The 27766-nt window shown below is 40.4% G+C and overlaps 1 protein-coding gene across 1 annotated transcript; it reads left to right on the top strand.

Annotated features, from left to right (window-relative positions):
* Positions 1 to 98: 98 nt before the first annotated feature.
* On the top strand, positions 99 to 27766 carry HAS2 (hyaluronan synthase 2). Its single transcript, XM_036338186.1, has 4 exons — positions 99 to 696; positions 12253 to 12879; positions 22534 to 22635; positions 24939 to 27766. Exons 2-4 carry the CDS (start codon positions 12253 to 12255, stop codon positions 25866 to 25868), a joined length of 1659 nt encoding a protein of 552 aa, XP_036194079.1. The 5' UTR covers positions 99 to 696; the 3' UTR covers positions 25869 to 27766.

The following is a 27766-nucleotide window of genomic DNA, read 5'->3' as shown; positions in this document are numbered from 1 at the left end:
CCGCCTCCCGCCGGCCCGCCCGCCCCTCCGGGTTCCCCAGTCCGCACCTCCCTTCTCCACTCCCCTCACCCCCCACTCCCTCCTCCGCCCTATTAAAACACCCACCAGCTCCCTAGTTAAGACCCCCTTAAGTTGGAGGAGGCAGAAAGGCAACAGCAGCGAGGAAGGAGAAGTTAAGACGTCTGGAAAGAATTACCCAGTCCTGGCTTCCAGCAGCCCATTGAACCAGGGACTTGAACCAGTCCCAGCCAAAGACTTTCTCCTGATTCTGCGCTTCCTGGGTTCTGCTGAGTCTTCACCGGGCGTTTTTTTTTCTTTCTATACGAAAAAGAGAAGAGATTTCCCGATATCAGGGGAGAAGGACTGGAGCAAAAAGAATAACAATAAAATTTTTTTAAAAAATTAATTTATTTTTAAAGTACAATTTTTTTAAGAAAAAAGAATCAGGAGACTTAAGTGCAGCGGAAATATCCGAGAATATTGGTGAAATTTCCTTTCAAAGTGGGGGAAGAATCAAACCTTTAAGGCTCCCGCATCTTTCTTTAAATGTTGTTTTTAAACTTTTTATTTTTTTTGGCCGGTCGTCTCAAATTCATCTGATCTCTTATTACCTCAATTCTGGAAACTGCCCGCCACCGGCCCTCCGGGACCACACAGACAGGCCGAGGACAACTTTATGACCAAGAGCTGAACAAGGTACGTTATATTGGCGCGATTTGGTGAAGGACGAGGGTGCTCGAATAGGCCAGGGGAGGGAAGAAATGATCTACATAGGTGTGGTTTAAAAAAAAAAAAATCTTTACAGTCAGTTTTCGACAGAAAAGTGTGAGGTCTGAAAATTTCCAACAGACTGAAAAGCAGTGGATATTGCAGCTAACTGTCAGGCTTAGCAACCTTGTCTTCCCCCATCCCTGCGGCGCTCTCCAGAAATCCGCTGCCTCGCTGGGAGCACAGGTAACCTCTCTGCCCGGTGAAGACTGCGCGTCCCGGGATGTACTTTTCCATTCCGCATCTTCCGGAGCCGCAGAGGGGCTCCCCAGTCAGGAAACCAGAATTCCCACTGTTGTAAGGAAATTGCATTTCTTCTCCTTCCCATCCCTTTTTCTTCTTTTTCCCATCCACTCGATGTGGGGAGGAAAACCCTGGAACTGCCCAGCGCGTTTTAAACTTCCAAGTGGGAAGCCCGCTTCTTACTTGTAATGCAAAGGGTTAAAACGATCCGGGGTTCCTAGCTGGGACCCCAAGAAGGAGGGTACTTCCCCACTTCCTCTCGGCTACCGGCCTCCTTCGGCCACTCCCCCCTTTCTCCAGCCTCCCCTCCTGTGCACTCCCTGCACCCCATTAAAGTGTCAGGCTGGGTCTGTCCGGGCTGAGCCCGGCTCTGGAAGCCTTAATCAGGCACGGCGTCCCCCAGATCCTGGCGGGAGGAGGGCGCGCATCTGCCCGGTCCTCTCCGGGCCCGCCTGCCCCGGGCTGGGCGCGCTTGGGGACCGCGCGCGGCGCGCGGGCAGCTGCAACGTCCCGGGAGCCAATTCCGACGTGGCACCCAGCTCGCTGGGGAGCCTCTTTCCGCAGCTGCAGCGCGGGGCACGGCCGGGTGGGAGGTTGGGGGCGCAGTCCCGAGCGCCTAGCGCGGGGGTGCGGGAGGGGGTCTGGGAGAAGCCTAGGGCGAAGGTGGGAGGCGAGCCAGAGGCTGGGTCGGGATGGATAATCAACACCTTGGGCGGAATTCGTCACGCTGGTTCCCGCCCAGCGTGAGCCTGGGCTCCGAAATGGGTCCCTGTGAACAGGAGGGCGGGTCTGAAAGGAGGGTCTGTGTGAGGGTGAGAACGGGGAGGCGAGGGAGGCTTTTTCCCCCAGCCAAGGAGACGCAGCCGAGGGGAAACGGTGCTGAAAGGATAATTAAGGCTGGAAAGAGGAGCTGGGAGCGGAGAGGCGGTTCCTGGGGAGGAGGCTTTACAAGACCCGGCTCCTATTACACAGCCTTAGGTGCCAGCTTCCCCCGTGCCTCTCCCTCCATCCCCCAAACGCCCGCGCTCCGCACTTGGGCTCCCCGGCCCCGCGCGCCTCCCAGACGAGCGAGCGGCTAGACTAGAGCCACGCTCCCTGGAGGTGCGTGTAGGAGACCTGTCGCCCCCGCCCCCCGCCCTGCCCTTCACTTTTGGGGATCGCTGCTGCGGATGTCTTCCAAACAGCTGCCCAGAAACGCTACACTCCTCCAACCCACGTGGCTGGCCTGGGATTGCCTTTGACGTCACGCCCCGGGGGGAGGTGTGACGCAATAGATAGGGAAGTCCTGATTGGTCACGAAGGGCTTCCCCCGAACTCCAGGCCTAAGTATATATAGACTCACAGCTCAGTGTTGGTAGTTATGTTTTGCTGACGAGTGAGGCAGTTAAGAGGAAGAACAACTTCCCTGCCCATTGTAGATTTTCAGGCTTTTTTTTTTCCTCCTGCAGATTTCTCATTGCAGTGAAGGCACATGATGATGTACATTAAGAGAAGTTAAACGGGATTATGAATTTTTAAAGTCATTTTAACAAAAATTTAAAAGGTCAACACTTTCAAACATGCCAATGATTAAATGTTTAAAATTAAAATGTGTATTTAGATGGAATTGGCTAGAACAACTAATATGCCTATCACACTCTTTGTAGATACAATTTTAAAATTTTATAGGATAGGGTTGAAAAGAACTCTAAATTGTAAACTTTTTCATCCCAATGTGTGCAGTTTGACCCATTCGTTATATTAGTTTTCACTGTATTTTTAAAAAGGCAAAATCCATTAGTTTTCCTAGTATTTTGGCTATTCTTTACATTTTCAATAAAAGTTTAACTCTTTAAAGTACCTATTTTAGTATGTATATTATGTTGTGTATGCATTTGCAATTTTGGAACAAATAACTTTAGAAGTCTAAGTAGACATTTCTGGATTATAGTGTTACAATTAGGATATCATCACTCATTGAAAAATACATATATGTAACCTGAGTTGGGTGACTAGAAACATGTATTGATGTATTGTAGATTTATTGATAAACAGTTATTACCTGAGTTGCTTGTGTTACACTTAGATTTAAATCCTTACTTTATTTCTTTTTACCTTTTCCCCCTTTTAAATATGTCTATTGATTTTAGAGAGAGAGGAAGGGAGAGAAACATCCATAGGCTACGCCGCCCCACCCCCAACCCTGTCAGGTGCCCTGACAGGAAATCAACCATCAACCCCTTGGTGCTGGGGACCATACTTAACCAACTGAGGCACATCAACCAGGGCTGAACTAAAGCCTTACTTTATCAGAGAGTTATGTAACTTATAGGAATTCAAGGTCTTAAGTCAATGACTACTATCAAATTTGAATGTCACTCTCCAGGAAGGAAGCAAAAATATTTAGTCAGTTACCTTCCTGGAAAACAGGAATTGTGCAATGAATGAATAGGAAAGAAACAGTTACTAGAAAGTAAATCAGATTGTATAATTATTCTTGTTAAGTCAGTCTATAGAACAGCCCCACAATGTAGAATTTCATGAATACTTTTTCACAGATGGTTTCCTTACCAGCTAAGATTTCTTTCAAAATAATTTTTTCTTGAAATTTTAAACACACACCTTTCACTGTTTCATTTATTTTTTATTATTGGCACTGTGGGGAAAGCCCTTATCTGTGGGCCAGTGTCCAGACCCCCTTTGGCAAAGTTATATTACAGCTACATTTTAAATCTAAAAATAAGTAGTCTGTTACCTTATTAGCTTCCTGACTTTTGCATAATGTAAGGGAGTGGGTGGGATGAGTTAATGAAATTGGAGAAGAGAGCATAACCCCACTGTCCCTTTCTGGGTTCTCTTTTTTTATCCCTGCACACCCAGGCTGTGCTTCCCTAAGAGGCTGCCAGGACAGAGCCAGGGGCAGCTGGTCTGACAGCTGAATGGGGGGACAGCTCCCTGCAGAAAAACCCCTTCCATCACCCCAATGTGGTTTTAACCCTGTACTGTCTCGCAGCAATCTGCATAGAAGAAGTATCATCCCATTGCACATACCTTAAGTTATTCAAGTCTGTTTTGAATGTCACCTATGTGGATATCATATATACTGCCTTGCCCGCAATCTAGAAGAATGTTACTGATATGAGTCAAAATAAATATAATGAGGTCATACCCTTGAATATTTTCTTTAAATTCAAGGAATATTTATGAACAAATGCCTCTTAAATGCCTACATCTTTACCGCACATTGAAATGAATAAGATGCAGTCCACATTCTAATGGAATTCAGTGAACAAAGCCTTTAACTATAGTGTAAGGCAAAATATGAGCTGGCTCATAAGAAATGTAAAATAATAGCTACTGTTGATTTAACGTCTAATACATCTCAGGCACTGAGCTAGGCACTTTACATACATTATATCTACCCCCTACTCTGCACTCCCCACCCCCAAAGAAAATTTTATAAATAAAGGATCCTTGCCCAGAAAGATTAAGCAACTTACTCAAAGTCACAGGGAGGGTGTGGATGAAATTTAATCCAAGAAATAGTAAATATAATATCCTTGAAGTGGACATGCTACAGCTGGGTTAGTCAAGTTTTATAGGGGTTCAAGTTGAGGACAAATCATATGTGATTGAGAGAGATCAGGAAAGATTTCATGAAGAGGCTTAGCATTTGTGGCCCATGTGGCCACGTAGAGTTTTGCTCTATAGAAACAGCGGCCAGGAGCCAATGGAGAAACAGAACTAAGATTCCATGTCAAGTCTTTTGTAATTTTCCCCTTTGCCATAAGGCAGTTGGGAGTATTGGCATCCTAGGGGTGATTGATCAGTATTGATGGTGCATATGAACGAAATCTGAAACTTAAAGCTCTGGATCCAGACACAGCTGTGGGGACAAGGCCTATGAAAGGCTGTTGCCTACCCCTGCAAGCTTAGCTCCAGGTTCTCTGCTGGGAGAACTGCAGTGCGGCTGGAGAGGAAGAGGCAGACTTCAAAGCCCAGAGCATGGGAACCAGAGTGCACTCATAGGTCAAGCTTAGCTGCTTCATTTTAAATTAACTGGGCATTCTGATTTCTGGACTTTGAAATCTGTACTGACTCTCATCTGGGTGGAATACACTTGGAAGGAGGCCTGCATAGCATCATTGGTTTTCTTGATCTAAGTAAGTAATCAAATATACCTTAGACTGTAGTCTCTGACTTCTACTACATTCATCATCCCTCCCTCTTACGCCCAAATTCAACATATATAACTTAACATTCAACTGAAAGATACAGATTTCTAAGTAAGGTAAGATTTTTGTCCTAAGTTTTACCTAGAACTTAAAATGGGGCATGAATGAATAAAAAAATGTTTGGTTTTACTTAACACTTGATTTTTTGCTTAGAAAAAAAAAAATGTGACCCGTTATTTAAATTAGTTTAGTGCAAATATCTACAGTGCACATGTGCAAGACAATTGCTTAATAGGTTATCTTGAAGGATCATGCTGAAATATTAAAAAAACAACAACTTACCAGCCCTAGCCAGTTTGGCTCAGTGGATAGAGCAGCCTGTGGACTGAAAGGTCCTAGAATTCCAGTCAAGGGCACAAGCCAGGGTTGCGGGCTCAATCCCCAGTAGGGGGCATGCAGGAGGCAGGCGATGGATGATTCTCATCCTTGATGTTTCTATCTCTTTCTCCCTTTCCCTTCCACTCTGAATGAAAAAGAAAAGAAAACTTACCGAAGATGATAAAATGCAAAAGACAAATGTCCTAATGTTCTGATAAGATAGTGAAGGATGAGAAATGTCTGTTTTGAAAAATATTTGGGAATTTACGTCTGAGGTTATATATTTTCTTTTTTTAAAATATTTTTTGTTGGTTTTTAGAGAGATAAAAAGGAAAAGGGAGAGAGAGTGTGAGAGTGGAACTTTGACCTGCTGCCTCCTGCACATCCCTCACTGGGATTGAGCCCAAAACCCTGACCAGAAATGGAATAAGCAACCTTTCAGTGCAGGGGAGGACACCCAACCAACTGAGCCACACCAGCCAGGGCATATTCTTTCTGTAAGAATATGCTGGTATCATCTTTCACATTTATATTAAAGGATGTAATAAGGTGTAATGGTCAAGAACACAGTCTCGGGTCAAATAATCATTGGAGTGAATATCAGTTCTACCGTTAAGCAATTGTGTATTTTTCTCTGAGCTTAGTTTCTTTTTCTTTTCTTTTTTTTTCTTTCTTTTTTTTTTTTAACATATCTTTATTGATTTCAGAGAGGAAGGGAGAGGGAAAGAGATACAGAAATATCAATGATGAGAGAGAACCATTGATTGACTGTCTCCTGCATGTCCCCTAGTGGGGATTAAGCCCATAACTCAGGCATGTGCCCTTGACCGGAATTGAACCTGGGACCCTTCAGTCTGCAGGCTGAGGCTCTATCCACTGAGCCAAACCAGCTAGGGCGGAGCCTTAGTTTCTTAATCTGTAACCTGGGGTAGACAGTACCTCCCAAGTTTGCTGTGAAGATTAAATGAAATGTATTAACGTGCTTAGCAAAGTACATAGAAAGTGTTTGATAAATATTAATTACTATTATTTCAGAATATAGATGCAAAAAAATTTATCATCATAATGGAATATTATGATTTTTTTAAAAAATATATTTTATTGATTTTTTACAGAGAGGAAGGGAGAGAGATAGAGAGTTAGAAACATCGATGAGAGAGAAACATCGATCAGCTGCCTCCTGCACATCTCCCACTGGGGATATGCCCGCAACCAAGGTACATGCCCTTGACTGGAATCGAACCTGGGACCTTTCAGTCCTCAGGCCGACGCTCTACCCACTGAGCCAAACCGGTTAGGGCGGAATATTATGATTTTTTAAAAAGATTCAATTTATTTAAGCAAAAAATGAAATGAAGTAAACAGTTCACCCATTTCTCCTACCCCCAACCCTCCCATATCTGTCAACCACCAGTCTATTCTCTGTATCTAAGAACTTGGTTATTTATTCACTTACTTATTTATTTGATTCCACATATAAGAGAGATCACACAGTATCTGTCCTTCCCTGTCTGACCCATTTCACTCAGTACAGTGCCCCCAATGTCCATCCATGCTGTCACAAATGGCAAGATTTTATTCTTTTTAATGGCCAAATAATATTCCAGGTATCCATGGATGGACACTTAGGTTGTTTCCACATCTTGGCTGTGGTAAATAATGCTACAATGAGCATGAGGGTGCATAGGTCTTTTTGAGGTTTTTTGTTTCCTTCTATTTGCCTTGTCTAACTTTGTTTTCCAAAGGTATTCTAGAACTGGTTTGGAACCCTTCCCCTAACCCCTCCCCCGCTCACACACATAACCATTATCTTTAGATAGCTGAGCAAGAAATTATGGAACTGTCTTTATAGCAGGAAAAAAATTGCTGCATGAGGGGTACATTTAGTGGCTCAACATATGGTCACTGACCCAAAGATTGGGAAGTGACCTTTGCTCTGTTAGTCTGCATTGGCTGCCTGAGTCCAAATGGACTTACTCATTTATTCAGAATGTAGTATTAAATACCTACTATGTACCAGAACTTGTTTGTTTTGTTTGTTTGTTTGCTTGTTTGTTTTTTTGGTACAGGAATGCACAGTTGATTGAAACACATACATCCTTATAGCCATAGAGTGTACATGGAACCATTGAGAAAATCAAAACAGGGTTAGGGGCGAGATAATGACAGGGAGTGCAGAGAGGGTAGGTAGGAGAAGTTAGTTCAAAAGGGAGTGGTAAGCTAGGACTTCTCAGAAGAGGTATCTTTTTGACTAAAGTCTGCAGCCTTTCCCAGATGCTGACTCAATTAATTTGAATTCACTTCAATTTCTCCCAGATCCAAAACAAAAGGACCAATTTATGAAAGCTATGGGAATTCAGTTCTCACTACTTCACTAGGGCAGAAAGAGCAGCTGCTATTCTCATGCACCATTAGACCTCTGGTTAATATGAGGTCATGGGATAGGAAAAGGCTCTGATGCCCAATGCCTATAGAGTTATAGGGTATATGAGCTAACAGCAAGGCCCTACAGGTGGGACCAATAGAAACAGGAGTTTCTTATAGGAAAACAGGATTTGGGGAGCACTGCTCTTGCATGGATGGAACCATCAGCTTCCTTTATGCCAACTGCATTCCATGACCCTTTTGGCTGTACCCACAGAGGAAAGTATATGAGCCCAGATATCTTTTGAGGATTGGCTAGTTTTGTGTCTGTAACTGGGTGTATGTCAATTTCTCATTTTCCACAACAGCAGGAAAATCATTTTCAAAGTTCTTTCCTAACCTTATATAACATGTTTTAATAGCCAGAAAAAAAGTGCTGCCAGGAGGGTTCAAATCTATTCTGCTAATATTTTCTGAGAATATTCTAATCACCTGGCATTATGCCACTGGCTGGATGCTTCTGCTGGTTTTGTAAGTTTGAGCAGCTTACTTAAATATTCAGAGTCTTGTTTTCCTCATCACATGTATATGTTATTTGTAACATTGAGATTAACTATACATTGACCACTTAAAGTTATTAAGATTAAATAGGATCATGCCTTTCAACAAACCAAATAAAACTTGCCTCACTGCCTAGAATCTAATAAATGATGAATAAATGTCAGCTGACACAACAACAGTGATGGCAATATGATATTGATGAATTTACACCCATTAATTTACTGAACAACAATCATAAGCCAGGTTGGTATTCAGTAAATATTTATAAAAAATATAACCCAGGTTTATATTCTTGGGGTACATTAGTGAAAACAAGTATAAAAAATGTTGGCTTTGTGGATCTTAAATTACGCCATTCTTGAACACCTAGTTTGGCTTAGAATTCTGAAAGAATAATATTTAGTAAATAATTGTTAGTAAGTCCAGTAGCAACTTAAAAATTAATGAATAGGCTCTTGGCCAATGTGACTCAGTTGATTATCATCACATGCACCCAAAGGTCACTGGTTCGATTCCCAGTCAGGGTATATATTCAGGTTGCAAGAATCAATCCCTGGATGGGGTGCCTATAGATCAATGTTTCTTTCTTCTCTTCCTCTCTCTCTCCTCTCCTCTCCTCTCCTCTCCTCTCCTCTCCTCTCCTCTCCTCTCTCTCCTCTCCTCTCCTCTCCTCTCCTCTCCTCTCCTCTCCTCTCCCTCTCTCCCTCTTTCCCTCTCTTCCCCCCTCTTCCTCTAAAATAATTTTAAGAAACATTTAAAAGTAATTAATGAATAGGCTAAAGAATCCAACTTTTATGTTTTAAATATTTATGGAAGGTATATTTCTAAATCATCTTTTTATCTAGCAGTAAGCTCTTATGATCTAGGGTGAAACTAACCAGATTTTCCTATTTAACAATAAAGCCATATGTCTGACAATGAAAGTTTGCTTATGAAACGGAGTATTTGAATTGGGGATTGTCTCAGAAAGTCTCACACATATGGTGCCCATATCTATGAAATCACCCAGGGGAAATTATAAAGAAACACATCCTGTATGTCACTCCCTGAGATCAACATATTCCCTCAGTAAATCTGGCTCTGAAATGTGCCTTTTGCCCTGTGGCCTGGACTGAGATGCTGTGTGTGGCCATCAGGGCAACACTGCAGTACCTCGCAGAAAGAGGAAGGTTCCGTTCTAGCCACATTGCTTCAAGTTACCAGCAACTTTGCCCAGGCTTCAAACGGACATTGTGTAGACGCCTATGATGTCAGGTGGTGTTCCCACTTCAGCTGTGGCTCACAGATGCTTTGCCAACACTCTCTGTCCACGTATGTTGATAAAAGCAAGGAAAATGTGAATAATGGAAAAAGAATAGCAGGCAGTTCTTTTGCTGGCGATGGTGATTTTAAACACAAGTGAAACACACACTTCAGCTTCTCCCTGGCAGAGGGCTTTCGTCCCCTTGAAATGTTTCACGCTTGTGAGAATGACTCACGTCTTGGAAACAGACAGGTTCCAAGTCTGGTGCTCCCAGCACCTTTCGGCAGTGGCTAACGCACCCTGTGGGAGATTTAAGCATCCCAACAGCTGCTTGAATTAGCAAGGGATGCTGTGCCCTAGCCTTTCACTGAAAAGATTTCACCATTCTCCAGCAGCCTGAATTTTCCAGTTGTGCTGTGATTAACTTTATTAGGCTCGAGTTGTACATATGCTCGCTTTGTCTTTGGGCTGTGCAATGCCCTAGCATCTTGCTGGTATGAGCATGAGCTGGTGGGAGGAAAAGAGACTGCAGGATGCCCACTCTCTCTTTTAAAAGTCCCGAGTGGAAGCGATCCATCTCCAGTTTCCAAAGGCTGGAACACCAGGGCCACAGCAAGCAGTCTGTGCTTCAGGAGGAAGCAAACTGGTGAGCAGCCACACTCAGTGTAATGCAGACCCACCTCAGTGTATGACCACAGGGACTAGAACGGGAATGGTGCCTCTTGGAGCTGAGAGCAACGTGGTGGCCACACAACTAGCAACAACCAAGAGAATAATACAAGATAATTGAATGCTATGTGGACATGCAATTTTAAGCCTTAATGTGGAATAGGGAAATATAGATGGCATATCCAACAAGAAATTTTGCAGGGATAATTGCTGATCCTAAGTTTCCATTGAAAATAAATTAACTTAGCTTTCAAAGACTAGCTGAATTAAAGAAAAAGCTTAACCAGTAATTACATGTAAATATAATGAAAACCCTGAAGTTGGTGTGAATGACTGAAGATGGGGACACTGCATTTATACCAATTCCTCATTGCAGTTCATTCCTGGGAGAGTTCCTGAGCTATACCCTTTTATCATACACTGGTAATGTGGTGAGTAAATGGGTCCCCTGAGTTCTGTGAGCCGCTCTAACAAATCCATCAAATCCAAGGAAAAGGGGGTCTTAAGAACCTCTGATAAATAGTCAGAAGCACCGGTAACAACCTGAGCTTGGGACTGGGATCAGAAGGTTGTGGGATGGAGGGCAGTCTTGCGGGACTGAACACTTAACCTGTGGGATCTGACACTATCGGTAGATAGTGTCAGAATTAAGTAAATTGTAGGACACCCAGCAGGTGACCAGAGTATTGTTTATTGGATATCTGGGCAGCCTCCTCCCCCACACACATTGAAATTGGGTCCAGAAACCCAACAAGAGAAAATAAATAAAAAGATCTTACCGGGCACCTCTTCTATGTTCGGGCTTGAAGATGCTTTGGAAAACACAGAAAAGTGGTCCTCCTATATTCTAGTTGTTCCAGCCTGAACCAGGAGATACACAAACTGTAGGGAGGAGTACAAAATTGACTGTTAAGAGCTGAAATGTGTTTCAGGTCTAATGTGTTACAGCTTTTAAGAGGATGTGAAAGTTACCTGTTGAAATTAAGCATGATGCTATTTCTTTAATTGATGATTTATTTCTACAAACATTATTATATGCTTACTGTGGTCCAGTAAGGTTCCTGATCCCAGTCTGGTGTTAGTGTGATGGGTGGAGGAGACAGCCATCTGAAAAAAAAGAATGCAATGCAGACTTACAGGGGCTTTGATAGATGTCTGTGCAGGACACCTAGGCATGACGCATTTTTAATGTCATTAGAGATGTTGGAAATAATTGAGTCTAAACTCCCTCATTTAACAGATGAAAAAAACTGAGGCCCAGAGAGGTAAAGTGACTCTCTAAAGGCTACACAGTTAGTTGATGAAAGAACCAGTGCTAGAATCCAGGTAGGATACTTGATCTCCAACCTCAGCTGGGTGCATGGAAGGGTGAGAGCTGAGGGATTTGCACTAGGGATAGGATGAAATGACATGAGCAATTCAGTAAAATCTCTTCTGGATGGATTTGTTGCTGGTCAGTATTGGGGATGAGGAGAAAACATGGTGTAGGAAGAAAGATGACTGGCTCACTAGGAAATTTAGGTTTCACACCTAGCTATGACCACATACATAGAGTGTTACCTTAGATACATGACTAACACACTAGAAATAACGGGTTCCATGTACTTGTTTAACACATTGTGGTTTTCAATAATGCGATGGGCCATCATGTCATCTGATTGTTGAAACAGCCCTCTGAGGTGTCATTCATAGGAGGACATCCTTATATTCCCATTCTGCAGATGAGCAAACTGAGATGTAGAAAGTCACACAGCTAGTTAGTGAGAAACTCAAGGTTAGAACTCCTGACAGCTCCTCGTCTAATGATAACCATGTATACAACAGGTGTGGAACAAGAGTCATTAACCAAGAGTATCTTTGATTATATTACAGATGCATTGTGAGAGGTTTCTATGTATCCTGAGAATAATTGGAACCACACTTTTTGGAGTCTCTCTCCTCCTTGGAATCACAGCTGCTTATATTGTTGGCTACCAGTTTATCCAAACAGATAATTACTACTTCTCTTTTGGACTGTATGGTGCCTTTTTAGCATCACACCTCATCATCCAAAGCCTGTTTGCCTTTTTGGAGCACCGAAAAATGAAAAAATCCTTAGAAACCCCCATTAAATTGAACAAAACTGTTGCTCTTTGCATCGCTGCGTATCAAGAAGATCCAGACTACTTACGGAAATGTTTGCAATCTGTGAAAAGGCTCACCTACCCTGGGATTAAAGTGGTCATGGTCATAGACGGGAACTCGGAGGATGACCTCTACATGATGGACATCTTCAGTGAAGTCATGGGCAGGGACAGGTCAGCCACTTATATTTGGAAGAACAACTTTCACGAGAAGGGTCCCGGTGAGACGGAGGAGTCCCATAAAGAAAGCTCCCAACATGTCACCCAGTTGGTTTTGTCCAACAAAAGTATTTGCATCATGCAGAAATGGGGTGGAAAAAGAGAAGTCATGTACACGGCCTTCAGAGCCCTGGGACGAAGCGTGGATTATGTGCAGGTAGGTTTCCGAATTCCTGCCAGGGCAAACATACATCCAAATAAAGCAGCTTTTGTATCTCTCCAGTCATATGCTTATAGCCCATCCTTGTCACTTCTGAACACAGTGCCCCTTTCAGTGCATTTGAAAACAGCAAGACTGTTGAAAGCACATTTTGAAAGAGGCGGGGAAAAGCCTTGTAAAACTGTTAAGCCTATCTATGAAAATGCTTAACTTCTGCAATGCTGTTGGTTGGAAATCAAGGTTATTTTGAACAGGAGACGCTTCCTACTTTCTCTCCCCTTCCCTTCCCTGCCCCCCTTGGTTCTGCCAAGTCAAATCCAACGTCATTTTCCACACTCTTAAAATTCCCAGCCTTGTAAGAAAATAGTGTCTGCCGAGCAGAGGGTCTTGAGGGGAAAAAAAATCCGCAGACCCAAAGGAAGGCTATAAAACGGTGTTCACAGAGACCTGGCAAAATGAGGGTGATGAGAACGATTTTGATTGAAAAGGGTAACGAATTCAAAACAGACAAAGAAAAGAAATATGAAACAGGGAGAAAAAGGAAAAACCTTCCCAGAGCAAAACCGAAGTAATGTTTATTTCACTCCCCAAACAGCATTACCTCACTCGCTGCAACTTGACCTTTGAAAGCATTTGTGATGGTGTTTGCTCACATGAAAATTAGACTGGGCTGTGTCTCGTTAATTTCCTGACTGCGCACTTGTAGGGTTTGTCCTCTCCTCGTTCTTACTGGAGCTTTTTTCTTTCGGATGCTCATAGATTCTGGCCATGATGATATGAAAACGAAGACATGTCTCAGGTTTAAGAAATCTTCCTTTTCTCTTAAGAGTACAATCCTAGGTTTTAGAAGACCCCATATACCGTGTGGCCTTTATTGCCACAAAGTCATGCCTAGTGGTGGGTCTCTCTGTAAAATGGCATGGGAAAGGACACTGGCTTTAAATTAGTGTGTGTGTGTGTGTGTGTGTGTGTGTGTGTGTGTGTGTGTGTGTGTGTTTTAATTTTTATTTATTTTTACGGAGAGTGGTCTGTTCCTTGCTCCTTTTCCTGTGCTGCCTGAGCACTTTGAGTACATTTCTCTGATGGCAGCCTCTTGTTTTTATTGTTTTTCCCCCTCATATTTAAAATTGATTTTGAGAGAAAGATTTGTTGTTCCACTTATTTATGCACTCATTGGTTGGTTCTTGTATGTGCCCTGATAGAATCCACAACCTTGGCATATAGCAGTGGTTCTCAACCTTCCTAATGCCCCAACCCTTTAATACAGTTCCTCATGTTGTGGTGACCCCCGATTTCATTGTTACAAATTGAACATAATTAAAGCATAGTGATTATGTGGTGACCCCCGATTTCGTTGTTACGAATTGAACATAATTAAAGCATAGTGATTAATCACAAAAACAATATGTAATTATATATGTGTTTTCTGATGGTCTTAGGCGACCCCTGTGAAAGGGTTGTTTGACCCCCAAAGGGGTCGCGACCCACAGGTTGAGAACCACTGGCATATAGGAACATTGCTCTAACCAACTGAGCTACCCTGCCAGGGCTTAGGGCACTAGCTTTAGAGTCAGTTGAATGAGGTTTAAATCCACATATTTCTACCTGGATGACTTAAGCAGGGCCATTTCCCTGAGCCTCAGTTTTCTGAATATAAGAAAGCAATCTTACAAGGGTTTTGAGGTAATGATTTAAAAAAATATGACAAAAGTGTACAAAAGTTACAAAAGTAGCAAAAGTTGTTAGTGATGGTGTTAATATTATTACAAGTTTCCTATTATTATTGTACCAGAGGCCCAGTGCACGAATTCATGCATGGATGGGGTCTCTGAGCCTGGCCGGTGATTGGGGCCAGTTGGCCATCGGGAGGGATTGTGGGAGGTTGGCCGGCCCTGGGAGGTTGACTGTGGGAGCGCACTGACCACCAGGGGGCAGCTCCTGTGTTGAGTGTCTGCCCCCTGGTGGTCAGTGCGCATCATAGCAACCTGTCGACTGGTCATTCAGTCACTTAGGCTTTTATATATATGTAATCATGTAATTCTTAAAAATTATAATACATGTCAGTTGCTACAACTGTTAATTTGGGTTAATATCTGAAGAGTTTGGGGGCATTTCTTCAGTTGATACCAATATGCATATTGATTTCTCATTTATGGAGTTGACAGAGTTTCATCCCCAAGTTTCTCCTAATTTCTAGAACTATCAAAAGTAAGGTAGTTTCAGCTAACACAGGACATTTTATACCTACTTACATTCTGCAGCTTCAGGCCTAGATGAGGGATGAAGTGACCCATTTAAAGGGAGGGATGACTGGGGAACTTGCGTAGGATTGAAAAATGATGCCCTGGGCGTAAAATAAGAAAACATCTGTTGATATTTTGCTTTTAATTGTAGTTAAAACAATCACTTGTCATTTCTAATCAAGACATGATTGTGTGGGTTTTCCTCCTTCTTATAAACCTGCTCCTCCCAAACCTCCTTTCCCATCATTTTTGTTTTGAATTTTGTTTGTATCCTTGACAACCTGACATTGTGCCTGTCCAGGAAAAAAATAATACACAATATGAAATGTTGGAGTAGGCTTGCTGCTAGAGCCCTAATCAGCCCGGAGACCTTTCCTTCCTTCAGGCTGAAGCCTCTGGAGAGATTGACCCAGCAACAGCTGGTAATTGGGAGCTGAATCCTCTGGGGATTCTTGGTCCATTTCAAGTGCTCAAGGAAGTGTAAAACACACACACACACACACACACACCACCTTGTGGCATTCTGAAACCAAGTAGTTCCATCCTGCCATCCCTCATCAATCAAATTCCCCAATATTTAGTAGCCAGGTATGCCCTATAACATTCTGACTGACCCTGGGTCTGAGATTTGCAGAGCCACAGAAAGACAAAGGAGAAAGGGGGTGCAGGATTTTGGCTACTAAGCATTACAAGTGACTAACCCCCGAACGTGGAGTTCAGGTTTATTAGGGAAGGAAGGAAACAAGCAAGGCTCAGGTGCTTATACATAAGAGAAAATGATGCGAGGGACGAAATTGACCATCTGTTCACTATCTTGCTAACCTGGCTGGAGAACACTGCTTCACTGTGCAGAGACATGACCAACATGGTTAATTTCCAGTTGCAGCTGGGTCTTTGGCACTGGTCAGCACTCTTCACTTGATCTTGAATAGATAGATGTCTTTCTTATTGCTCTCATGACCTATTATTGCATACCTTCATCATTCTCCCAGCTCCCTACCCAAACTCCTCCCTGCTTAACTACTAACAGATGATCTTGCCTCCTACGAAAGAGAAAAGCAAAAGTACTGGTTCTGAAGGCCATCAAGATCTTTCTTATTCTCTCCTATTTACAGGTTCAAGGGTATCTAACCTCACCATCTATCTCAGGTTAACATTTCTACTTCTACTCCTGGGCTCTCCGGGTCAACTCCCTCTGGTCTCCTCCAGAAAAGGATTTATTTATATCAGTTACCACCTCTCCATTTCTCTCAGTGTTTATTCCTACTCCTCTTTCTGACTACTGTCTCAGCCTTAAAGCCACTCAAATAATTAACATCGACATGGAATATGGAGGAAAGCTTTAGTCTAGGACAGTGATGGCGAACCTTTTGAGCTCGGCGTGTCAGCATTTTGAAAAACCCTAACTTAACTCTGGTGCCGTGTCACATATAGAAATTTTTTGATATTTGCAACCATAGTAAAACAAAGACTTATATTTTTGATATTTATTTTATATATTTAAATGCCATTTAACAAAGAAAAATCAACCAAAAAAATGAGGTCGCATGTCACCTGACACGCGTGTCATAGGTTCACCATCACTGGTCTAGGAGAAAGCCAGTGTGGTAGCAAATTCATCTAAGATGCTAGTGGCTGCTTTCAGAGATGGAGAAAAACAGAAGACAAATAATAAAGCGAGAAGAGAAGATTTTTCAGTATTTGCTAACTCAGTGTTCACAGAAGGTTTTCATTTTTGAATCTAGGTATTTTCTGGGGAAACTTTTTCAAAGTAGGACAGATTCTGACCTATCTAGATATGGTTTAAGATACGGCAAAAGTCTCTGATCTTTTCAAAATAGTATTTATATTAGCTTTTTATTTACCAAAGTAACACTTATTTAAAAACTATAGAAAAGCACAATGAGCAAAATTAAAATCATTGGTAACAAATACATGACCCATAGATTATAAATTTTAGTACTTTCTGGTGTATACCTTTCTATTTTTCCCTTATTTTAAAAAACAATTTTGGGATTATATTATATTTACTTTTTGTTCTTTTTAATACTCAATATCAGAAGACTTTAAGTATCCTTTGATAGTTAGATTATATAATTGCTTTATTCATTCCTATTGCTTATCTCCAAACATTGATAAGTGCCAACATAAGTGGCCACCAGTCTGTATGACAAAGGAAAAAACAATATTCCCCAATGTGTGCATTAGGGATTTAGCAGGTAGAGAATCTACAATAAGCATGGACATTCTCTGAAGGGAAGAATATAAGAGGCAATTTTATTTGGACTGTTGGCCTTTATTTAATTTGGCAGCACCCTAGGTAACCAAGATCCTTTAAGCAGGAGAAAGACTAAATCATTCATAAGAGTTGACCCTCATTATTCATGGGTTCTTCATTTGTAAATTATGCCACTCACTAAACATATTTGTAACCTCACATCAATGTTTGCAAGTACTTTTGTGATCGTTTGCAGACATGTGGAGTGGCAAAAATTTCACTCTAGCAAGACCATGCTTTGCCTTCTTGTTCTAGCTTTTCTACTATAAACAAGTAACTTCCTTACGGGCTAGGTAATATTTTAGTTTTCACATTCTTGTGCTTTTTTCGCTTTGGTGATATAGCTCTTTTAAATGGCCCCAAGTGTAGTCCTGAAGGGCTCTCTAGAGCACGAGGCTGCAATTGCTTTATGGAGAAAATATGTTTGTTAGGAGAGCTTTGTTTAGACTTAATAGGGCTGTTGGCCTTCTAGTCAATGTTAATGACTCATATAGTGTATTTAAACATAAATAAGACAAAGTTAGGTAATGATCAGTAGACAAAAATGTTGTGACCTGTGGCTTGGAGGAAGCTAACCCTATATTCTTTCTAGAAGCAATTTTTCGGTATTTGCTAATTCAGTGTTCACAGAAACTGTAGAACAGTCACTACCATGAGTAATAAGCATCCACTGTATGCAATATGATTGGTTCCTATTCTGACTAGGAAGTCTAAGCAACCAAAATATTCTGAGGGCTGATTTTGAGAGAGTTATATATCTTCTTGTATCCTTCATTTTAGAGGATAAGATTAATAGCACACTGAACTTGAAATGAGGAAATGTGAATTCTAACTCAACTCTGCTGCTTACTTGCTATGGGCCTCAGTTTTTAAAAGAGTGAAACTTCCTGACGGGTGTGGCTCAGTTGATTGGGCTTCATTCCGTGCACCAAAAGGTTGCTGGTTTGATTTCCATTCAGGGGATGGTCAGGGCATGGTCAGGGCACATGCCCCAGTTGCAGGCTCCATCCCTGGTAGAGGGGGCGTGCAGGAAGCAGCTGATCAATGTTTTGCTCTCACTTCGATGTTTTTCTCTCTCCCTCTTCCTTCCTCCCTGAAAATCAATTAAAAATATGTATTTTTAAAAGTGAAACATAAAGACTAGGCATTTTAGACTTGGGTCTTGGAATTTAAAAAGCATTTGGTAGACTAAGTGATATTTCTAGAGGAAATTTTTATTTAAATTACAATGAGGTAGATTAACTTTCAGATCACTGAGATAATGGACTTACAGTCTAATAATTTATAGATGATTACTATGGATAGTTTTAGACACAAAAGATTCTCCATATGTAATTAATTCCCATGATCCTATTAGAGATTTTCTCTATTGGTCCAACTATTTGTGGTAAGGAGCGTTATTCTTTAGGTATGCATTTACTTAGGAAGTATAAGCATGTAAGAATTATTACTTAATGCTAATGGCATACTTCTCTACAGTCCTTTGTAATTTACAAAGTACTTTTATAGGCTGTCTCACCTGGTATCTCAATGATGGTAAATGTCTTGTTCACAGTGATAGAGGTAGTCAAACACAGATTTAAGTTGAGGCTTCTTGATTCTGAGGGCATTTGTTCTTAAAATAAGCAAATCTTGGTGAATGAAAAAAATCTAATTGTTTTACATTTTTTATACAGTTAATGTTATTTATAACATGGAGATGGAGCCAACCTTTAAAAAAAATCTACTAGAATTAAAATTAGGACTTCGAACATATTTAATCTCAACTTTTCATTATTATTTTTTATTTTGGGAAAGAGAACCCTTCTGCTGCAACCAATTATTTCCGTCCCAAGGCAAAGTTTGCTTGTAAAGGCCTGATAGTAAATATTAAGCTTTGTAGGCATGTGGTCTTTGTTGCAACTATTCAGCTCTGCTCTTTTAGTGTGAGAGCAGCCATAGATAATATAAAAGTGAATGAGTGTGCCTGGGTTCCAATACAACTTTATTTACGGACATAGAAATTTGAGTTTACCTATGTTACAAGATATTCCTTTCTTAAAAATTTTTCAGCTGTTCTAGATAAGAAAGAGGAAGGTTTACCTCTTGGCTAGGATAGTGAAGGAAGAAGACAGATGGTCTCAAGCACTTTAGTTGATATTTTGTGGTTAAAAATGAGGTGGCTAGAATCTCCCAATAATGTCTTTTTGTCTTGACATTTTCCACTCATTTTAGTCAAAATTCATGTGGTGGAAACAAATCACAGTGACACATTCAGTGTGGACAGAGAGATGTTGTGATTTGTGCTCTCATAGTTTCCGGGGTACATATCATGTCCAGTAGTGTTTCTCCAGGTGAGGTTAAACTCTGTGAACTGGCGAATGTCCTCCCCCACAGCTTCTGGCCTAGAGCCAAATAGGCAACCGACATTCATGATATTACATACTTTTTATTAATTAGTGAGGGGACAACTGGAAATCCTGTTCCTGCTATTACTAATCATACTCTTTACACACTAAAAACAATAACAGTAGGTCCATGAACATACATGCTTTTACAGACTTCATAGCTGGTGGCTTTCTATTGGCATTCAGTCACCAAATAACATCCAGAAATTGAACTTCTTAAGGCTCTTTAACCTACTATAACTAACTCCTTTCCAAGGGATTTCTGAGAGCTTTCCTTTCCAACGCAGTTAAACTCACCAAGCAAACAGTCTCTCTCTGAGAGCTCCTGGCACTTGGAAACTGGGAGGGGCAGGGCCAATTGAAACACGCAGAACCTCAGAAGTTAGGTTCAAGTTTAGTCATTTCAAAGAGGCAGTTGCCTTGGTCGGCTTATGCTCACAAGCAGGCGGAGTTACTTGAACATTAATTCTAGATTGCCCCCTTCCTGTTGTTTTTAGTCTTATTTTAGCTTTCTGGTTTTACCTTTCCCAGCTTGAGTCAATAGAGGTGGGTGTGGCCCTAAACTCTCAGGATGCTGGATTCTAAAGGCGTACTGGACTTCTGCCTTCGCTTTCTCTACCCTCCCTACAGGCCTGCCCACCTCCTAGCCAATACAAACCAATGATAGACAAGGCATGGCAGAGGCAAGCACTGTCTTGGAGGAGTTTGTTTAGGTTCCTGAGGCTTGGGTTGAATGGGTGCAAATCCAAGTATTAGTAAAATCCTATTTTCTGCAATGAAAAATTAATGCTTAACTGTTTCCTAAATTTCCCCCCCTAAAGTAAGTGAGACCATCCTGGAACAAAGTAGAATGTAATAATGAATGGATGGGGTTTTTTTTTTTATTAGAAAAAGCGTTCTTCTAAATGTTAAGTAAAATTTTAAAAATTCAGAAGTTAACCCTGAAATTGCTATACTTAGTTCTTAGATCACCAGTGAGATGTTCAGTTCACTTTTTAGAACTGGATAACCTCATTTGCTCCCTTTAGCCATAACTTCCAATAATGCATTTAAATTGGTGTATTCACCAACTTTCTTCCTTAATACTTATGTTATTTTCAGAAAAAAAATAGCTATTAGTAAAAGTGGCACATTTTTTTAAATGCTGAGATTTCTACATTTTGTTGTTTGAAAAACCAAATCCCTACTATTTTATGAAGTAGTTTGGAGAACTTTAAAGATATGCACTGGTGATATGAATAAATTAATCTTGATTAAATCCATTCAGTATAGTCAGACTTAATGGCAAAATAATGGGAATTACAGATAATACCCACCATTTCTGCCAATTATGTCATTTATTGTTTGATTGGGGGTATGAAACTGGTTCATTTCATTGCCTGTCCATTCTGATCACTTGTTATCTACTAAGATCCTACTGCATTTCCCGGGAAAGAATACAGCGTTTATTAGCATCATTCAGGAGTAGAGAGGCAGCAGCACTTTTCCTACTTCTGATTTTCTTTGATCTTGTGGAAGAAGCACCATCCCACACATATGATTCATCTGTGAGAAAAGGTAGTAGCCTTTCCCAGCTGTCTCACTCCTTCCTCTCTAAGAGAGAAGTGACTGAATCTGACTGAGTATGGAAGGAGGAAGGGTTAGCCTAACTTCTCCTTCTTCCTTTTACCTAGAAGTGGGCTATTGCCAAAGAGCAGACATCTGTCATACTTTTAAAAGGAGCATGCACTGTATCTGCAGGAAGAGGTTGTCCCCCTTCAATGCTATTGATTATGTAGGTAATACTGTTTTATACTGGGGAACATCATTATGAAGCCTGCTCTTCCACAGACATAAGGCCTATTCTCTGTCAGCTTTATGAGCATACAGTTGATATTTTGGTTTCTCATCTGCCTTATTTTTTTTTCCAATTGGTTCAGAAATCAGAGTGCAAAAAAAGTACTGTTTATGACTCTGTCCACTTTGGCCTCCCGTGGAAATTTCTGTCAGGGGTCTAACAGGCATAGATTAATCCAAATAATCTTCTTGGAGTGAAGTCATAGTGGTTTGGTTTCAAAATTCCTTTGTTTTTAAAAATCCATATAACACTGTTTGTAAGAACATTTCAAGAATGGTTTAAGATAATTCACACCTGCTTTTATACATAAAGGGCTAGATGAATACTTGAGTACTTTAGAATCTCAAAGGTGGTCTGAATATCTTGCTAGTTCCCTTTCTGATGCAATGTCATCTGCGAAGCCCAAGTCATGGACATCTTGCCTTAGAAACATACACCCGGCTGCAGGAGAATTTTCTGACTTTTATTCATCATATTAATGGGGGAATAACTGTTAAGTGTGCCTCCCTTTTAATACTGTCATGGGAGTATTCCTATCATCATTCAAACCTGAGGGACAAGTTGCCTAAAAGCCTTATTTAAGACATTAGAAAAAGAAAAAGGACATCTAAAGTCCTTGGGACAAGGACCAAAGTTGGGAATATCCATGGCAAATTGGGACAAGCTAGTTACCCTATAGGATAACCCAGCACATCGCTTCAGCTGTTCTAACCAGCTATGTTAATAACTTAAATACTGAACTTGATGGAAAACAAGCTCTTTGTATTGGCCATGCTATAACAAACTCATCCCTGTGATATTTGTGACCAGAAGGCTGAAGACATAGTATATATACAAAATGTTGGCTGTGTGAATCACTCTTATAATTCTTTATTTTCTTTAACTCATTTTCCTTCTTCTTTGCAGGTTTGTGATTCAGACACCATGCTAGACCCAGCCTCATCTGTGGAGATGGTAAAAGTTTTAGAAGAAGACCCCATGGTTGGAGGTGTTGGGGGAGATGTCCAGGTGTGTAGTATGGCTTCGCTTTTGCCTGAGTCACTTTGGTAGCACTCTGATTCATTGATTCATTGAATATGCATTTACTACACCAAACTCTGTGCCAGGTATTACACATTAGAAGTGTCTTGAACCCAGTTTACTGCCTCTTTGTCTAATTGAAAAAATTTAGGATTTCTTTGATTAGTCCTGGCATATAATCCATGTTTTTAGTGGCTGATAAATTATGGTCTTGAGCCATAACTTAATGGTTTGGTAAAATCTGTTGTTAGAGTTCATTTAGTTGACAATAAACTAAAATGTGGCAGGAGATGGATTCCCCATTATATACCTATGTCTTTAAAAGCTGACCAACTTGTGATTGATCAAAAAATCTAAATTGGAAAACAAAGAAAGAAAAGAGAAACAGCAGCTCAAATTTATACTAGTGAGAAAGATAAAGGAGCAATTGATTAATAAGTGGGGTTTCCAATTATTTATTTTTTACTAATTATTTATCTTACATTATTTGCTATTGATGGAGAAATAATTAGTGAAACAGATATTGGAATGGGAAAATGAATATGCAAAAGCATGTGAAGGTTAAAATGAGTTCTTTGCAAATGTGAGATTAGATTTTAGCAAAATGTGAAAAGCACACTGAAATTTTACTTTAAAGTTTAGGTATTATGTTGCTGTATAATCCATGTCATATTTTCGTGGTGATAGTGAAGGCAAAGAAAATGCACTACAATGGACAAAAAGTGGCCTGGTGGTAAAAAGGAAGCATGTGAAATCGAGATGAACACAGAACAAAATTGAGACAGGGGAGAATTTAGAAATATTGCCAAGAAAAGCTGATAATTTTGAATAGCCTTTACATGGAGCATTATTTCAGGATTCAAGTTTTGGAGGGAGGCCAAAGCAAACCCTTTTATCACTGGCATTGCAAAATATCAAGGAAGAGAAGGAAAATTTATAGCCAAGGATTAGATGAGTTGGAAATTAACCAGAACAGGAGGCAATAGAACTTGAAAACCATCACATCCTAGATGGCAGGAAAGTGTCTGGAAGAAGAATTTAGTGACTGAGAACTAAAGCCTAAAAAAAAAAAACAAAAGAAAAAAAAGAAAAATCTAACTATTTTAATAGAACAAGAACAAAAAGCATAGCAAAAAGAGAACAGAGAGTGAAGTAGAAAATATTTATCATCAGAAAGTCCCAATGCATGCACACAACTTATCAAATTAATCTAGTAAAATAGACTCAGAGTCATTAAAATATAATGTCAAAAAGAGGAAGGAACCCGGCCAGTGTGGCTCAATGGTTGAATGTTGACCCATGAACCAGGAGGTTAGTTCGATTCCTGGTCAGACCACGTGCCTGGTTTGCAGGCTCCCTCCCCAGGAGGCAGCTGATCAATGATTCTCTCCAATCATGGATGCTTTTATCTCCCTCTCCCTCTCCTTTCCTCTTTCTGAAATAAATTTAAAAAATCATATTTTTTTAAAAATAGAGGGAAGAAGCCAAAATAACAAACCTTACTCTATTAAGTAACCTCAGGATGGTATGGCTTTTTTGTTTTGTGTTAATCCTCACTGGAGGGTATTTTTCCATTGCTTTTTAGAGAGAGTGGAAGGAAAGGAGGGAAACAGAGAAGTGGGGGGAGAGAAACATGGATGTGAGAGAGACACATTGGTTTGTTGCCTCCCCCAACCAGGGTGGGAAATCAAACCTGTAACCCATGTACATGCCCTTGACCCTCAACCCTTTGGTGCGCAGGTCAACACTCAAACTATTGACCAGGGCAGGATGGTATAGATTTTGTTGTTTGTTTGTTTTTTTAATTTTAAGAGCAATTATATAGGGTGTCCCAAAATTCACGCAAGAAGTAATTTTGATAGAAAACACAGGTTTATAATTAAAAATTGTAAACTTTTTATTGATTCATAAAGTATACAGTATAGGGTTATGTATGGAATAGCACATTGGGTAAATGGCCTCCAGATTTGCTGGCACATACGCAAAGCCGTGGTCTTCCGTGGTCTTCATTGTCCCTGCTCCTGGGCCATAATTGTTACTTGGTAATGCTTATCAAATTGAAGGGATTGAAATCAAAGGGCAACAGATATTAGAATCTGATTCAAAAAAACAAGTAAAATTAGGCTTTTATTTTTTGTTGTTGTTGCTGTTAATGCTCACGCAAAAATTCAAATCTTATGTGAATTTTGGGACACCCTATACATATATTTTTATTTATTTAAATTCTTTATTGTTGAAAGTATGTTGGTATTTTTAACTAAGGCTTACCTTCTATTTTCTTCTTTTTTCAGATTTTAAACAAGTATGATTCCTGGATCTCCTTCCTCAGCAGTGTGAGATACTGGATGGCTTTTAACATAGAAAGGGCCTGCCAATCTTATTTTGGGTGTGTCCAGTGCATTAGTGGACCTCTGGGGATGTACAGAAACTCGTTGCTGCATGAATTTGTAGAAGACTGGTACAATCAGGAATTTATGGGCAGCCAATGCAGTTTTGGTGATGACCGGCACCTAACGAACAGAGTGCTGAGTCTGGGCTATGCAACAAAATACACAGCTCGATCCAAGTGCCTTACGGAAACACCTGTCGAGTATCTCCGATGGTTAAACCAGCAGACCCGTTGGAGCAAGTCATACTTCCGAGAGTGGCTGTACAATGCCATGTGGTTTCATAAACATCACTTGTGGATGACCTACGAAGCGGTTATCACTGGATTCTTCCCTTTCTTTCTCATTGCCACGGTAATCCAGCTCTTCTACCGGGGTAAAATTTGGAACATCCTCCTCTTCTTGTTAACTGTTCAGTTAGTAGGTCTCATCAAATCATCCTTTGCCAGCTGCCTGAGAGGAAATATCGTCATGGTCTTCATGTCCCTCTACTCAGTGTTGTACATGTCAAGTTTACTTCCCGCCAAGATGTTTGCAATTGCAACGATAAACAAAGCTGGGTGGGGCACATCTGGAAGGAAAACCATTGTTGTTAATTTCATAGGACTCATTCCAGTCTCAGTTTGGTTTACAATCCTCCTGGGCGGTGTGATTTTCACCATTTATAAGGAATCTAAAAAGCCATTCTCGGACTCCAAACAGACAGTTCTAATTGTTGGAACGTTGCTCTATGTATGCTATTGGGTTATGCTTTTGACTCTGTATGTGGTTCTCATCAATAAGTGTGGCAGGCGGAAGAAGGGACAACAGTATGACATGGTGCTTGATGTATGATCTTACATTGATTGACATTTGCAATCACACATGGGGACACAAACAAAACCTTATTTCCTGTAAAGACCGTACAGTATTGTGGCATCAGAGAATGCCACCACAGGAGACATATCACTGCTGCTGGGACTTGAACAAAGACATTTCTATGGGTTTATTTTGATTCTGCCAAAGTAAAATGATACATCAACAAGAAGAAACTCAGATGTAACCTGTTATTTCTATGAAAATGGGAAGAATTCTTTGTTTATGCACTTTTCCCTTACTGTACATCTGCCTAACAGTGTTTTGCCCTATATACCTCACTAGCCATGCTTTATGTGGGTTATCATGGAAGAAAGGATTTTGGAAACTCAAGGAAACGTTCTTACAACGTATACAACCTAACTTATGGACTGTGTTGATAGCTAATTGTTTTTTAGAAAGGATTTTCTGTTTAACTCTACCAAATGAAATGCCAAAGGAAATTTTAAGGCCGTTGGCTGTGCTGTATTTTTATATAATTGTACTGTGTTTTAAAATTTTGTATGCCCATTTTTAAAACAAATCTTGCATATTCTATATTTTACTTCTCTGCCAAAATACACCTGTTCTTCCTTTATAAAAAAATAAAATAAAATAGGTTCTAAAAAAAGTTCAAACTTATAAAACCTACCCAAAATGTGAAGCTTGGTTGACGGATGTTGTTCATGATAGAAAGAATAAAATGTTTCTCTCTCTACCTTTTCAAATTGAATAGTTTATTTCTGTGAAAAAGTATTTAAACTTCCAATATTTTAACTTTTTAAAACTTCTTTTGGAAAAGGCCAATAATACCTGTCACACCTTGGGAGTAAAAATACATACTTATGTGTGAAAAAATGAAAATCAAGGCCAAAAGGGTAGAAAAGTGCAATTTTTTTCATAAGATTAAAAAAAGGGAATGCTCAAAAGAAAACACTGGGCAGCCAGCACTGGACATAACATGCATATCACAGATGAATAATCGAAGATTCTGGCAATGGTTTCCCAGGCTGAGTAATAGGGAAAGTGGAAAAATTATCTGTATAACTTGGACAAATACAATGCAGTTAATTTTGTTCTGTGGCTTGAATTCACCAGATCCTGTCTATATATTGAACATATTTTACCTGTCGTTTCCAGCTTGCCAGTTCACTTTGTGTGTTAGCCAGAGGTTTCCAGGATTTAGTTGGATAAATTAAAATAAATGTAAAGTTGTACAGATTCAAAATGGCAGGTTTAAGCTCCAATTATCAGCCTCTTTTACTTTCTAATGAGGCTTTTATTCTGAATTATCCTACAGATAATTTCATCTTTTCTGCTGACCAACATAAATGTGTTTACATAGTAGAAATGATATCAAGGTTTAATAGCTATCAAAAATTGGCACATGAAAAATTAACAAACCAGATGCCTGTAGTCTAGCCAATTTCACTTCTCCCGAGCCTGTTATCCAGTCTGACTTTTGACACGACCCATCTTGCTTTGTAGCTGGTGCTGTGTAGACCTGTGTTAAAAACACAGTTGAACCCACGAATAGTTGCATAGAAAGTATGGTGAAGGAGAGTCATGTGGAGAAGTGTTGGGCCATGTGCTTCCTGCCTTTCTGCTTTTTTCAAGCAGACATCCATGTTCCATCTATCCTAAGAAAAAGATGCACATTCTACCTTTGGAATACAACAAGGTACATAACATTCTTCCACTCCATCTCTCACTGATTGGAGAGCTTGTGGGAAACAAACACCGTGCCAATAAATGAGACTAAAACTTGAGTTTGCCTTTTAAACTATTTATGTTCTAAGTTAAGCTTTGATAACATTCAAGTGTCAAATTCTCTCATTCTTATAGAAGATTGAATTAATTGCCTGTATTTATTTTAGCAATTATTCAATGTATTTCCA

The sequence above is a fragment of the Myotis myotis genome, unplaced genomic scaffold (genome assembly GCF_014108235.1).
Source record: "Myotis myotis isolate mMyoMyo1 unplaced genomic scaffold, mMyoMyo1.p scaffold_m19_p_16, whole genome shotgun sequence".
NCBI classification, from domain to species: domain Eukaryota; kingdom Metazoa; phylum Chordata; class Mammalia; order Chiroptera; family Vespertilionidae; genus Myotis; species Myotis myotis.
Note: the sequence above shows the minus strand (reverse complement) of the source record. Positions and strands in the feature narration are given on the sequence as shown.

Excerpts from the sequence above, each read along its gene's own strand:
- HAS2 (XM_036338186.1), top strand. The coding sequence starts at position 12,253 with ATGCATTGTGAGAGGTTTCTATGTATCCTGAGAATAATTGGAACCACA. Across the intron at positions 12,880-22,533 it reads GAAGCGTGGATTATGTGCAG|GTTTGTGATTCAGACACCAT; the intron begins GTAGGTTTCCGA and ends TCTTCTTTGCAG. Across the intron at positions 22,636-24,938 it reads GTGTTGGGGGAGATGTCCAG|ATTTTAAACAAGTATGATTC; the intron begins GTGTGTAGTATG and ends TTCTTTTTTCAG.